This window comes from Haliaeetus leucocephalus, unplaced genomic scaffold (genome assembly GCF_000737465.1).
Source record: "Haliaeetus leucocephalus isolate CR32 unplaced genomic scaffold, Haliaeetus_leucocephalus-4.0 Scaffold362, whole genome shotgun sequence".
In the NCBI taxonomy this organism is placed as follows: domain Eukaryota; kingdom Metazoa; phylum Chordata; class Aves; order Accipitriformes; family Accipitridae; genus Haliaeetus; species Haliaeetus leucocephalus.
The window spans coordinates 4,641,331-4,655,342 of record NW_010972798.1 but is presented as its reverse complement, the minus strand read 5'-3'; the positions used below and the strand labels follow the sequence as shown (position 1 = coordinate 4,655,342).

Genomic DNA, 14,012 nt, shown 5'->3' with positions numbered 1-14,012 from the left:
GCCGCCGACATGGCGCCCCCTGGGGGCCGCGCCGGCGCCTCCTGACCCCCGCCCGTCGCCGTGGCAACCGCGGACGGGGGCGGGGGTGGTGGTGGTGGTGGTGGACGGAGACCAAGCCTTTAATTTCTGTTTTAATTTACACGCGATACCGTCATCCCACCGCCCGCCACTACGCGCTCGCAGAAGTTCACCAGCACAGGCTTTGTCCAGGGCTTGTCAGGCACCGGGCAGCACGTCGTCTCACCTCAGAGAGGGCAGGGGGCTGCCATCACCACACACACAGGGTCGCATTCTACGCGAGGGAGAGGGTCACGTCAGAGCCCGAACCTCAAAAAGCACAAATTTCATTTTTGTCTCCGCGTAGAAGCTCTCCCCAAAAGCTGCTGCATAGAAGAATCAATAAAATAAGGGTTGGAGAATTAACATAAGCAGCTTTCCCCTTTTCAAAATTTGGCACGTTTATAACCACAAAAGAATCCTTCTTTTTGCTCACTTCACTTTTTTTTAATGCCACAGGAAAGAGCAGCAAGTTGTATTTCTCCACAAAACAGAATATTTCAAACAGCATGTTATGGTTTTGAAATACAAGTCATTTATTTTGAGGACACAAAGGAGACCATTACAGTCACTTTGATGACTTAAAACAGATCATGGAATTTTACCAAGCGGTTCAGTCATTGAGCTCTTCTGCTCTAGCTTAGCCTGAAGTTACCTAATTTTAAGATCAAGCTTTTAATTAGCAGAGAATCCACAACATCCCTAATGTTGCTGCTCCACAGATTAGTAAAAAAAAATTATACCCTACTTTTGACCTCAGTTTTATTCATTAGTTGGGAGTTGAGACTGGACTTACTCCATTTATAATATCCTACCTTTAGCCTTTGTCCTGACAGTCTGAAACGTGTCTTTAGGGTGATGTGATTTGGTTAGAGCCACATAGAAGGAGCTTCATCCTATGATTACACAGAAGTTTTGATGGTAAGCAGCATGAATACAACTAAAGGTATCCTTTTGAAGCCACATTGCTGAGCCCTCAGAAATCAAATAAATGTGGTTATATCTATTATCTCCTGAGCTGAATTACCAATCAAACAAGATCCTGGCATCCCAGTTCAGTTTGTTCTCTGCTGTTTATTCCAGCCACAGGAGGTGACGTTGCTCCAGGACAGCTTGTGTTGAAGTTCTCATAATTTGGCTATAGCCACCCAAATCGGTGGATGCCCGTATATTTCTCCCTCTATTCACTAAAATGTTTTCCATGCAAGCATTCCAAAAAAGCACTTTCTCCAGTTCCCAGCAGAGGGCAGTAATAAGAACTTAAAATCCATAATTTGCCAAGGACAGATTAAAAAAAAAAAACCCACCACAACCACCCACTGAAACCCAGCCCGTTACTTGGAATTCAGTCCTGCTTGGTGAGACAAACTGAGGCTAGCCAAAGCACAATACATCTTCTCTACCTGTTGATTGATTTCTTCTCCACACAAAGCAGCACAGCCCAACACCACCTATGTCAGATAAAGAGACAAGACTTTGAGTGAAAGAAAAAAATCTGAGGAGGATTCCTTTTGAAGTCACAGATCCAATTCAAAGTCACAGGTATCAAACGGTATCAATGCTTTAGACAGAGAAGTCTAAATGAGTCTCGTTTTCTAAACCACCACGTGCTTGGGATGTTCAGACAGCTCTGGGTCAGGTTTTAATCTCTCAGAACCCATTCCAACTGGAAATACAGAAAAGCCCATGTGATATTCACCTTATTGTTTAAATTGGCAACACAGATGAAACTCATTTCAGTTAACAGGGATGCAACCTTACCAAAATAAGAATGAAGTAAACCCTTTCTTCAATGAAAGTAGTTAAGCATAGCTCATAATAATAGCCTTTGCTGAAGGTAGATTTGCTAGCGTTTAAGAGGACATATAGGAGGTTATCTGAGGTACCTTGCCTAGCATCAGTTTTCTTGCTCTTTTGTTACACGGGTTCATATTTTGGATCAAGTCTTTCCAATGCAGGTTGGAAACCAGACTGACTTCTGAGCATAAAATCAGGAGGGATCATTGAGATTCCCATGCTAAAGCAAACTGCCCACATCACAAATAATTCCTCTGTTTCACCAGCATTATTTTGCAAATTTTCCATAATTTTTTAATGCTTTAGGGATCGAGACTTAGACACCACGGTAATGGCAGTAAAGTCTAAAATTTGCATTTGAACAAGAACTGATGATCCCCTTTCCCTGAACCATCCTGTGCATTTAAAACAAGGCAGTAAGCACTCATAACCATTTCATAGTTACCAGAAGAGGTATAACTCACCTTACACTGTAATAAACAGAAGTTTAACCTGTTAGTTCAGGTTACTGAACTAGCTACTTCAAAAAAAAAAAAGAAAAAAGAAAATCACTAGCCATACTTGGATTTGCTCTCTCCAGACTAGAGCTCAGCTTGACCTTCAAAATAAATGTAAGGATAATGATGTCCACCTTTTATTCTGGAGTTTGACCCAGTGCAGACTGAGCACCTGCTGGATTGTAGCCCTTTCTCAAAGCTAGACAGTGGTGATCTGAAACAGAATTGACCAGGGACAAAAATGTGTAGAAGTGCCCTAACTAGACAGAAACCCTGACACTTCCCTCATCCCTCCAAAAAAGTGAAATTCTCAGCAAGAGAGCTCAAAATCCCTCCCACAATAACAGTTTGTTAGCAACTGAAGTCCAAAGTAGACCAACATGTCCACAGAAGCAATTCCATTGCAACGCCATGCTCTTATACTTGCCAGTGAGTAATTTCCCACATATGTTTCTCACTCCTTCAAAATCAGTACTGGATACAAAAATACAGCCTAGTTTGTTTGTTTTCTTAAATATAGTTTTAGTAATGAAAGCATGAAGGATATTTTTAAAAAACAAACCAGACTGATTTAGCAGGGGCTTTAAAGCCATCCAACTGAAACACTTCAGTTAACATCTGCTCTTATCACAACTGTTACAGACCACGTCTAAAATAAGTTACTTATTTTGAGGATAAACGCATACAAGAACAAATGCCACGTGCATCAAAGAATTCCCACCCATAATGCAAATTCTATTTCTGTTCCCCCCCAAATTAACTGTTGTACGCAATTTCCATCTCCTTTCTTCCAGCCTTTTTCAAAAGCAGGGCTGCAACACCAAATCACACCTCCAAGTCTTCCTTAAATTCTCACTTCAGAATTCACAAGTGTACCAATCACATTATTTTAATTTAGTTGTTAGTATATACATTAACACTCAAAAGTGTGATAAAAACCAAACAAAAGTAGGTTTTTTTAATAAACAGCATGTGATACAGACTGCAAAGATAAATAAAAAGCAGACTTTTTACAGTTTCCCATGAACATGAACTACAATAATTATCATAGGCCAAACTTTTGTTACTTGAGTAGCACAGCAGAAGGGGAAGAAAAGGGTTGTGGTTTTTTTTTTTGTGGGTTTTTTTTTTTTTTTGAAGTACTGCAAGACTATTCTCAGTATGACAACACATGCATCTTGCTGCATCTTAAATACTTTCTTGGCCCATCACTACTAAAAACGTCTTGCTTTCTAACTACTTTACCACAGGACCTTTATCACAGAATGACATACACATGGCAACATCCCTACCCCACCCCACCCCCCCTAGTGGTTATTTCAAAGATAATTGTCTCATTTTTAAAACATATTTCTAGCACTGGTGGGTGTTTATATTCCCCTTTTGAGGCAGACATGTAACTGCTACCAGCTTCAACAAAGTTACATATAAGCATCAAGAGATTACACCCTTCCGGGCTCTATTTTTCCAAAATGCCAACGGGATCCTGGGCTGCCTTAGGAAGAGCATCGCCAGCAGGTCAAGGAAGGTGAGCCTTCATCCTGCCCCTCTGCTCAGCACTGGTGAGGCCACACCTGGAGTGCTGGGCTCCCCAGTACAAGCCAGACATGGACACACGGGAATGGGTCTGCCAAAGGGCCATGAAGATGATGGATAGGGGAGGAAGCTGAGAGCGCTGGGATTGTTTAGCCTGGTGAAGAGAAAGCTCAAGGGGCATCTTGGCAATGTATAGAAATACTTGATGGAGAGGAGTAAAGGCGGCAGGCAAGGCTCTTCTCAGTGCTGCCAGTAAAAGTACATTAAGCAATGAAGTAGAAGAACTTCCATATAAACATTAAGAAAACACTTTTACTGTGGACTCTTCTTTCTTGGACAGACTCTAAACCCAACTGGACAATGTCCTGGGCAACCTGCTCTAGCTGACCCTGCTTTGAATAGGGTGGTTGGACTAGAGGGTCTCCAAAGGTCTCTGCCAACCTCAACGATTCCGTGAAATTCTGTGAAAATTCTTGCAATTGTGGTGCCAGCTGCAATGAAACAATACTTTCAAAATTTCGAGCCTGGGAATCCAGGACATGAGACTGCAGCCATATATATTTAAATCCTTTTCTTCACCAGGGAAGTGGATTTTGATAGTGTATGTGGATATTCACAGTTAAAACTTACAGAGGTGCGAAGGGGCAAGGGGAAAGGATGATACTCCCAGATGATGAATTATACATTTATATTTACAAGAAAAGATGAAGAATTTGGACCACAGCGGCTACAAGACAAGAGAAGGATTCGTCTCTTCCTTTTCTTTCCCTGCCCCAAATGAAATAGTAAGACAACTTTGGACAGCCTGGGGCAGTTGATAATTCAGGATACAGAATACTATTAATAAAGCCTGGAAACAGATTAGAAGTAGTTAAACCAAAGAAACAAGGCAAAATGAGATTGCAGCTATGAATATCCATGTTTTGGCTCTCAAGGATTAACTAAACTACAACAGACATAAGATTCTTAGGAGAAACAGCTTATGCTTGAATTAGACTTTCTATAACTTCAGCAATACAATTAAGTCTGGTTTAACTGTGATTAATTTTATTACTGGAACAAGTTGCTAACAAAAGTGATGCAGTTACACTGAACTAAATGATTCCTAAACCAGTTTAATAGCTACTGGGGATCTGGCACCAGAATTTCAGAAAGAGTCAAGATAGAATAGTGTATTTTTGGCCTTCCTTATGCCGAAGGAATATTGCATCACATACAGAAGTAAGGACACTTAAGATGCATTTATAAAAACCAATGGGGATGCTAGCTTCAAAGTACAGGCAGAACATTGCTTCAATTGATCTTCCCTTACAAATATTTTATGTTCTTATGCTATGGGCATGTTGCTTTTTAGGGGAGAGGGGTGTTGGAGAGGGAAGGGAAGAGACAGAGGGATCCACCTCTGGCTTAGAGTCAGGAGTGCTAACGCAGTAAGACCTCATACTCTAAGAGTCTATCCCATAAAGCTCAGAAATCAAGAATACTGTGCTGCAAATTAAGAACAACTATTTTTCCTGAGTGTGGGTTCAAGTTTTTATACTATGAAGGAGTAGGAAGAAGAAACATTTAAGATAGCAAGCAATAAAAATCTTGGAAGTCTCAAGAATGAAAGTAGCTATAGACAAGATTATAGTAGTTATGAATTGGAGAGCTGAAAAGGCTAGTTAATAAAGACTATTTCAAAGTAAAATTGTCAAGTGTTTAACTAGGCTGCTAGTAAACATTCCTCATTAAGAGAACACCTTTCATACTGAATCATATGAATAAGTGATCTGGAACTTTAATATACATAATAGTCTAATTCTGATTTCATATGCTGTTGTGAATCCAGAGTGATTCTGATGAAGACAGTGTTCTATCAGCATAAAGTGAAATCAGAATTTCTCAAAGACCAGAGCACCTATAGATTTGGTTAGTGTATGCAGATAGAGAACTTCTATATCCAATTTCCAGTTGGCTTCCCTTCATTAACACAGGTGTAAAAAATGAAAATGAAACCAAAACCACCCCCAAAAACCCCACACCAGCTGCAGGGGTGGCAAGCTACACATCATTTTGGACAGATAGAGCCTTACCTAAACTGAGACAACTTTCAGCACAAAAAAAAGATACAAATTCATTATTTGTATGAAACATGTATTGCAAAATTAAATTGGGATTCAACAATCTGCAACAACATCCACAGCTATATAATATTTAAAAAAAAAAACCCAAACAAAAACAAGTGTGGTTCTTCCATTCAAGTAAAACTAAAACACGAGAAAGAAGTTTAAAAAAAAAGTCTTAGAAGCAGCAAGTTACAATTCTTTCTGTAATACCACACCATTTTCATTAACTTGAAGCATTTTCAAGATGTCAAAGACATCAACAAAATAGTAATTTTAAGTGGCTTTTTTGATATTTGTTTTTTGAATGGGTCCAGCCCAGGTCTGCAACCTGTACAGACATGCAAAACAGGAGGAATTCACAATTATTAAGAACAGACGTTGGAACATGCCAGTTATAAAATGACAAAGCAAAGAAAATACCTTCAAATTGTCATCAAACATGGGCCACTGACCACTGAAGGGCATTTAATATTTTACATAAAAAGGAAAGTTGGAAAAAACCTAAAACAACTCTCCAAACCACCAACAGTAGGGTCATCACATACAAAATTCTTTACAAGCTTGGTAATTTCTATATTGCCCTTAATATGCAGGCTTATATCTTCTCCACAAGATGCCAAACCACTAACAATTTTGGTTTTATTTAAATGCTTTTCTTTAATTTTAAAAGTTATACTGAAATTGTTTTACCTATAAAAAACAAACTACTGATGCACCCTTTTAGAACAGAAAAGTGTGCATATGTAAAGTCAGTACAGGTGCTTTTTCTGCTACCTTTATGAAAGCAAAGAATATATTTTTAAGAAAAACTAATCAGCAGCAGCCTGTTCTGTCATTAAATCAAACACAGTTTCACAGCTGAAAAATTTACTGTTTTTAAATTTGTATTTCACTAAATCACCATTTCCTAATGCTTTGTAATAAAACATATGGCCCAATCCTGGGGTCCTTGCTCTGGTAGTGCTACTACAAAGTTTTGCAGGAACAAGGTGTTTGGATTCAATTCAAGCTCAAAATAAGCTACTTAGTGTTTTGTGCAGCTGATTCTCAGAATAAAGGGAACACTTTCAAATCTCCATGAAGTGGGAATAGCTAAAAACAAAAATCCAAATTCCAAGCAATCTCTGTAAAAATCTAGAGCTCAGTTACAGGTACTTTCGCAGTCTGTAAGCAGATCTTACTGAGAACAGATGACATCCTCTCATTTATACCAACATAAGTAAATAGTACCTCCACTATCTTCAGTGAAGTTACATCAGCACAAAACTGGCATAACAGGATAAGGTAATTAGCGTTGAACACTTTGAAGCTGAAAAAAAGGATTATTATTTTTTCCCTGAAACATTGGCAGAATGTTTTTCAAATGCCCATCCTGTTTATGGTAAGAACAATCGCTTGTAGCCCATGTGCTTCTCCTACTTTTTTTTTTTTAATTTAAAGGCTATAATTATCCCAAATCATATTATGTCTGTATCACTATGAAGTTTCCTTTCTTTTACTATTTGATGTTCATAACTTCTACAGCTTGTGCACAGCATTTAGTTGCAATAACTTTTAGAAACAGAGCCTGATTCCTCATACCTTTCTGTTTGTGCAAAAAGGGTGCAGAACACTGTATGCTTGAACTGAAAGACATTTATAGTCATATTTACAGAAGTAAATGGCTAGGAAGGGACAAAGTACAAAAGAAGGTGGGCTCATAACATCCAATAAATTTGAGTTGATCTTTTCATCCAGGCTGAAAAAGGCTGACCATCTCTTAGAGAAAACGAGGTAAAGCATTGTTTCAATACCAGATAAATAAGGATAATGTAGCACCTAATGTGGCATTTGTGCAACAGTTTTACTCAGTTAAGAGTTATAGCCAACAGGGTTTCAGATTTTGTGAACTAAATTTAAGTTGCAACTAAGCCATGTTTTAAAAGAGCTAAACCATTAGAGTGCATTGACTGCAAAGTTATACATACAAGGGTAATTTCACTCTAGAAAGTATGACCAAGGTTAGCAGAAGTTAAAATATTCGTATGAACAAAAAGAAATATGTAACAGTCAATAAAAAGAGTAATGTGAAGTCTGTTGGACTACTCCAAAACATTTAGTAGAACTAAGGAAATAAAACTTCACATTCCTCATAAAATTCTTGGAACTTCTGTAGTTTTCACAAAAACAGGTCTCCCCCCACAACATCAAGTATCCAGGTGTGCAGTAATCAACTGCAGGATCTTGACTATGAAAGTGTCTTGAAAGACCAAAGTCTTGGCTTTACAATCCCCAAAGTCTTTCATAATGTAATTGATTGCACATTTTTAATATATTACAATTTGCTAAATGAAGCCAACCACTCATTACCTCATCAGTACAGCCTGCACAAAGTACAGTTTATTTATATACTTATATTCTAACCTAACACCAGCTGTCAGCATATTTTATATTACATGTGGTATTGCACTTTCTGAGTGGCACCTCGGTGCGTGTTTGCAAGTGAACAAGCTGAACCCCCGAAAGCCCCAGACCTTTGGAATTCACTCCAAGTGCTGTCAATCTAGCAAGTTTAAAATGTTAGGGTGAACACCACCCTCAGGATCGTGGGCTTCACTAATTAAAAAACCTGTTTAATAATTAGAAAAACAGTCCTACCTGAAGTTGTGCATAAGGGCAATCTGAAATCCTCAGTACTCTGAACAGTTTCAAAAAGTGGTGCCAATTTAACTGATTGCACACATCGTAATTGTGTTAGAGGACAACAACTAGATTTACAAATATATATACACGCGCACACACACAAAACAGACAAAGCTATAAAATGTTTGGTAACTCCACATGCTTTGAGCTAGCCAACGTATCTGCTGTATGTTGAACTGCTTATTATTGATCATATTGAAAATCTAAATTGCTATTTCTGATGTATCTGTTACTGGATTAAGCAATCACTTCCAAAGGAGGAAGAAAGAGGAGAAATGGTGGACCCAAAGATTGAGGGTTTAAATGTACGTTCCTTGAATAGCCAGTATATCACTTCAGTAATGTGAAGAGTGATGCCCAAAAATTTTTTGAAGAGACTTAGGCCAAGTTCACCTCTGGCATTAGTGGGTATATCTCCCACTACTTCAATGGTACTTGTGTCCTCTTTCACCAGGGTTGAATTTGGTCCTAGGAGTATATCTGGTCACCTTCAGTGACGTTAATGGAAACGGGAGTCTTGGACAGATAGAACTGGGCTGCAAAATTAAAAGAGTGAATATTGGACAAATCATGTAAATAAAGAATATATATTAATAATAGTTCCTATTATATAAATAGCCTTTATAAAAAAATAATCTTTCAATAATTTTAATAACTCACCTTTCTTTAGGCTCTGGAAAACATGTATGAAAAAAATCTACTCAGTTCAAGTTAGATTAAAGCAAACCTAAGATGAACACTACAACTCTCTGTTGCACTAAACCCAATTCTGACCATTCAATTTCCAGGTTAGTCAGTTTTTGGGGATGATAGGAAGTTTCTTTGTGAAGGTATGAATTGCACCCCTAGAAATACTGAGCAGAAGAAACACCATACTGAATGGGCCTACTTCCTACTGCTTTCAGAAACTGTGCAGATAACGGACCCAGAAATCAAAGGGTCATCTCAACCCCATAAACATTAATGCCTCTGAGCACATTTAAAAGGCACTGTCCTCTCACTTTTGTTTTTAGATCTTTGAGCTTAAAACTCCTTCCATTCAAACTATGCTGCATTTAAATATTCACCATCACTTGAATTCTCTTTCCACTCTTCTCAATCCAACATAGTCTCTACCTGCTGTACCAGATCTAAGGTAATGTGATGGGATCTATGTTCATGCTAGCACTATTTTCTTTTTCCTTCTAAGTTATCCTATCAAATAAAAAAAGGAAACATTCTTCCAAGTTTACCTTTTTGGGCTTAAGGCATAACGTTAAGTCACACATCATACTAAAGCTTAATGTTTGAAGTGTACAACTTTAGTGCTATCTGAAACCCTGTTTTACATTTTTGACAGTTGTCCAAACAGTTCATCTCTTTTCTTGCCATAAATTCTAATGTTGTTCGTGGTTTGTGCAATTCCTATGCAACCAGTCTTTGCTGCTAACTGGTATTAACAGTGCAGTACCCACAAAGCGGGCTATCAGTTCTTGTCATCTTTGCTTTCATTTCAGTTCAAAGCATGTTGCTTTATTGTGTGGAAGATCCAGTCCATTTTTGTTGTCCAGCCACCATGGTGAGCATCATTCATTTGCTTCATGAAGTACTCAAGAGCTTCCTGCTCAGTTTTGTCCAATGCAAGGGTCTTTCGAATGTATGCAATATCATCAAAGGACTGCAGTTCTGGCATTCCTGAGCCAAGCATCATGGAGAAAAGATTTATGAAGAGATTGGCATGCTGCCGAATTGCTAGATAAGCCTTGTAACACATCTCCTGAAACCTGGAAGAGACAGGGAAAAAAAGCTCAGTGTATTTCCCTATTGGGTGCATACTACTTCTTCACCTCCAAAACAGGTTTTGGGTAACTGGACACTAAAAAAAAATAGAGTGATAGTCTAATAAGAACACCATGATGTTGCTGAGAAATCCTACTTGGATCACCTTCATTTCTGTAAGAATTAGTAGTGGTCAGACTACACACAATGGCCAAACTGAAGATGGGCTTTCTAGCCTTAAACCTCATTTGCAACTCGCGCCAAGTATTCAACAAGTTTATCACAGTTCACACAGCCATTTTAGTCATTGCTACTAACACTTCAGATTTCAAAGCACATTTACTGATATACTGCCACAAACAGTGCTTTTCTCATTATCTTCAGAGATGCACTTCTCTCCTGTAGTTTTATTAGGGCAGTAGCTGTTACTCCTTAGGTACTCTGGAGAATGTGCTGAAGACAAAGGGCATTTGCTATATCACAATATCAGGCAAGAAATGCCCATTTATGCTGAAATCACTTATTTAAGTCAGGTTCGGAAAAAAATGCAAAAAGCTTCACTGCAACATTCAGACAGACACTATAACTTAAAATCTGTCTTCCTCACCCCCCAACATAATGAAATTAAGATTAAAACTGAAACCTCTCAAAGACTAGACCTCTGGAAAGACAGATATTAAGAATGACTACAGCAACAGAATTTTTTAAATTTATTATTATTATTTTAATGTTCTCCTTTCTTAGCAGGTTCTGCAGAATGTCACAAACTACACAGGCCAGCTGAAGAGCTGATATCACAGCAGCCATAGGAGACAGAAGTATTGCTGAGGGATCAACAAGGCTCTGATGCACATTACACCTGACATTTAATAATTCTCAGGTTTTGCAGTTAAAAAAATCCTCTTGGGATTGTATTAAAGTGTTAAATAAATTTAAAAAAAATCAGATATTTAAATATTTATCTTTATTCACATGTGTGCTGACTCTGCAAAGCTAAAATGAGGTTTCATGAACTGAAGGCCATGTAAGCGCCAAGATCACCTACTGATTTACAAGTGGATGGCTGATCTTCAACTAAAGAATTAGAACATACCCACTGCAAGCCAATTAAAATACTACTTTTCAGTTAAAGGGTCTAATTACTAAAGGTCACCAGTAGTAAACTGCAGGTTAGGTACAAAATACACTGGAAGTTAAATGCTTAAAAAAAGGCTCACCTTTCAAACTCCCTTGTTTTGGTACATTCTTGGGCTCCTTTACTAATCACTATTAAAAAGTCTTGTGTTAAGACAAATGGCACACGCTCTCTTTTATAACCAAATTTTTTCTTCTTGTGATCGAGGAAGTGCCCAAAGTCAATGTGAAACAGCTTGGAAAGACAGAAAGGTATTAAGATTAGTAATCCTGTGTTTAAATGATGTCATAGTAAAATTTATCATTTACTTATAGTTCTGATAGATCCCCCCCCAACAAACTCATATCAAAGTGACAGATGACATTAAGCTGTGTTTTTAGAAAAGCAGGTCTTACTTGTCCATCATCTTTTACCATGATGTTACTATTGTGGCGATCACCAATGCCCAGTATAAAGGTAGCAACACAGTAGCCAGCACAAGAACGTGTGAACAAGTCAATAGCTGCATCATACCTATTGAAAATAAAAAAGAGACATTTTCCTACAGATATTCTAATAATACAAAAGTGCAAATTTTTTTTTTTTATTTTTTTTTTTTTTTACTTCCCCCCCCATTAGGAAGGGCCAACTTCTATCTTCTCTCAATGAAGCAGAGTTCCTGGACTTTATCACTTTACCTAAGTAAGGAAGAAATTCAACATACTCTGAAAACACTAATACTTACAGTTAGATCACAGAACAGTAAACTAGCTATTAAAGTGACTGTCCTTCTTTTGAAGGCCAGCAGTTGTCATTGTGGTGAGCTCCTGTTAAAACAGACTTAAGCCTTATCATCGTAGTTCTACCTCCAACTTACACTTTAGTGCTGAGAAGTCACACAACCACCCAAACTCATTAAAAGAGCGACGAGCAGGAATACTAGGCAAACGAGGGCAGGGGGGAAAAAAACAAAGCCACAAACAAATGGACATAACTTCCCACTTCATGAACTTGAGTTCTCTTGAGGTTTCCATCAAAAAGAGCACATGAACAAGGAAAACAAGCAACAGGAAATCTCACATTTCTCCTTTGTTCTTGTCCTTGAGCCACTGATGCAATGTATGGCTGTTGAACTGCAATGCTCCTTTCAAGCCTCCTTTACACTGAATTTGCATGATCGTATGAGAGCTCCTCACTACCTCGATGAGTCCCACACAGTCACCAATAGACAAACAACCATAAGGCAACATCCTGAAAGACAAAAAGTGGGGTTTTTTTGTTCGTTTGTACAAAAAGTGGGGGTTTTTTGTTCATTTGTTTTTTAACAGAGTTAAGTTTTAAGACAGCAAGCAACAGGCATGTTTGATAAGGGTTATTAAGTAAGTGTCATCTGTTACTTTAGGATATGAAAATCTGTTTTAATGTTTTATAGGTGTATTATTTTTAGTCTTGTGGAAACAAAATGTACCAGATATTAGTACAGTAACATGCTGGCCACCGTATCCACCAATGTCATTCTTCAGTTTTACATCAAGACAAAAAGTTAAGGCAAAATTTTATTATCATATTCTTGGGAGGCCTTAGGGAATACACTGGAAAAATCCTTAAAAAGGCATTCAGCATGATTTAACAAGATCTATTCAACTATATTCAAAGTGAAGTACTAGAGACAGAATCTAAGCATTCAGAAAATGAATGTTAGGATTTCATGGGTTACTCTAAGTAAGTAGCAGGTAATATTTTGTATATAAAACCAGCATGGGACCTTCAGAATTAGTTTCTGAATAGTACCTGAACATATTACAAAATTGTAACTGGAATCTACAGTCAGCAACATTACAATTTATCCAGATGTTAATGGACTAACTGTAAAAAAGTATTTATTCACAGATTCTTTAGAGAACGTCCTAAATTTAAAAAAAAAAAGGATAACTCAAAGGATAATCTCAGTAGCCATTTTTCTCTTTACAAGTAGAAGAAATTAATCCCTCTGCCTCCCTTTTCTTTCACAGGTCTCTTTCCTCACCCTCCTCCAAAGTCTGTATTTCTTGTTACATTGAAAACATTTCATCTGAGAAAACCAAGTCAAAACTGGTCTTTTATTCAAAGACTGAAAGAAACATGGCCATTACCATGTTTAACATCCTATTAAAAGATCTGGGAGAAAAGGTCGTGTACCTAAAAACAGCCCTTTTCTCTCCTGAAGTTTCCTTTTTTGAAATGAAGCGTCACACCTATAGAGTAAAACAGCCTTCTAGGAACATTGGAGAATCAAAAGCTTTTTGTGTGCCATGGTAAAAAAAAAAAACAAAACAGAAAAAATAATCTATCATGACTTTGTATTAGACCTAAGAATCTGTGGAACATCAGTGCAGTATGTAGCCAGCAGCAGAGCTGACTGCTGGTGTTGCTGTGGAGGTGGGCTTCTCTCTGGATTAACATTACTTTATTTGCAGGTACTAA

The 14,012-nt window shown here is 37.9% G+C and overlaps 1 protein-coding gene across 7 annotated transcripts in view; it reads right to left on the bottom strand.

Moving 5' to 3' along the window:
* Window positions 1-7,426: 7,426 nt before the first annotated feature.
* The window catches only part of PIK3CA (phosphatidylinositol-4,5-bisphosphate 3-kinase, catalytic subunit alpha), a 44,014-nt gene continuing 37,428 nt past the window's right edge, over window positions 7,427-14,012 (bottom strand). For 5 of the 7 annotated variants that reach the window (XM_010572920.1, XM_010572917.1, XM_010572922.1 and 2 more), the window contains 4 exons: window positions 12,630-12,800; window positions 11,966-12,083; window positions 11,653-11,804; window positions 7,427-10,440 (listed from right to left, as the gene is read on the bottom strand). In XM_010572920.1, the coding sequence (XP_010571222.1) occupies window positions 10,170-10,440; window positions 11,653-11,804; window positions 11,966-12,083; window positions 12,630-12,800 (712 nt within the window). In that variant the 3' untranslated portion in view covers window positions 7,427-10,169. The remainder of the gene's footprint in view (window positions 10,441-11,652; window positions 11,805-11,965; window positions 12,084-12,629; window positions 12,801-14,012) is intronic. The other 2 variants (XR_774692.1, XR_774693.1) reach the window with 2 other exon arrangements.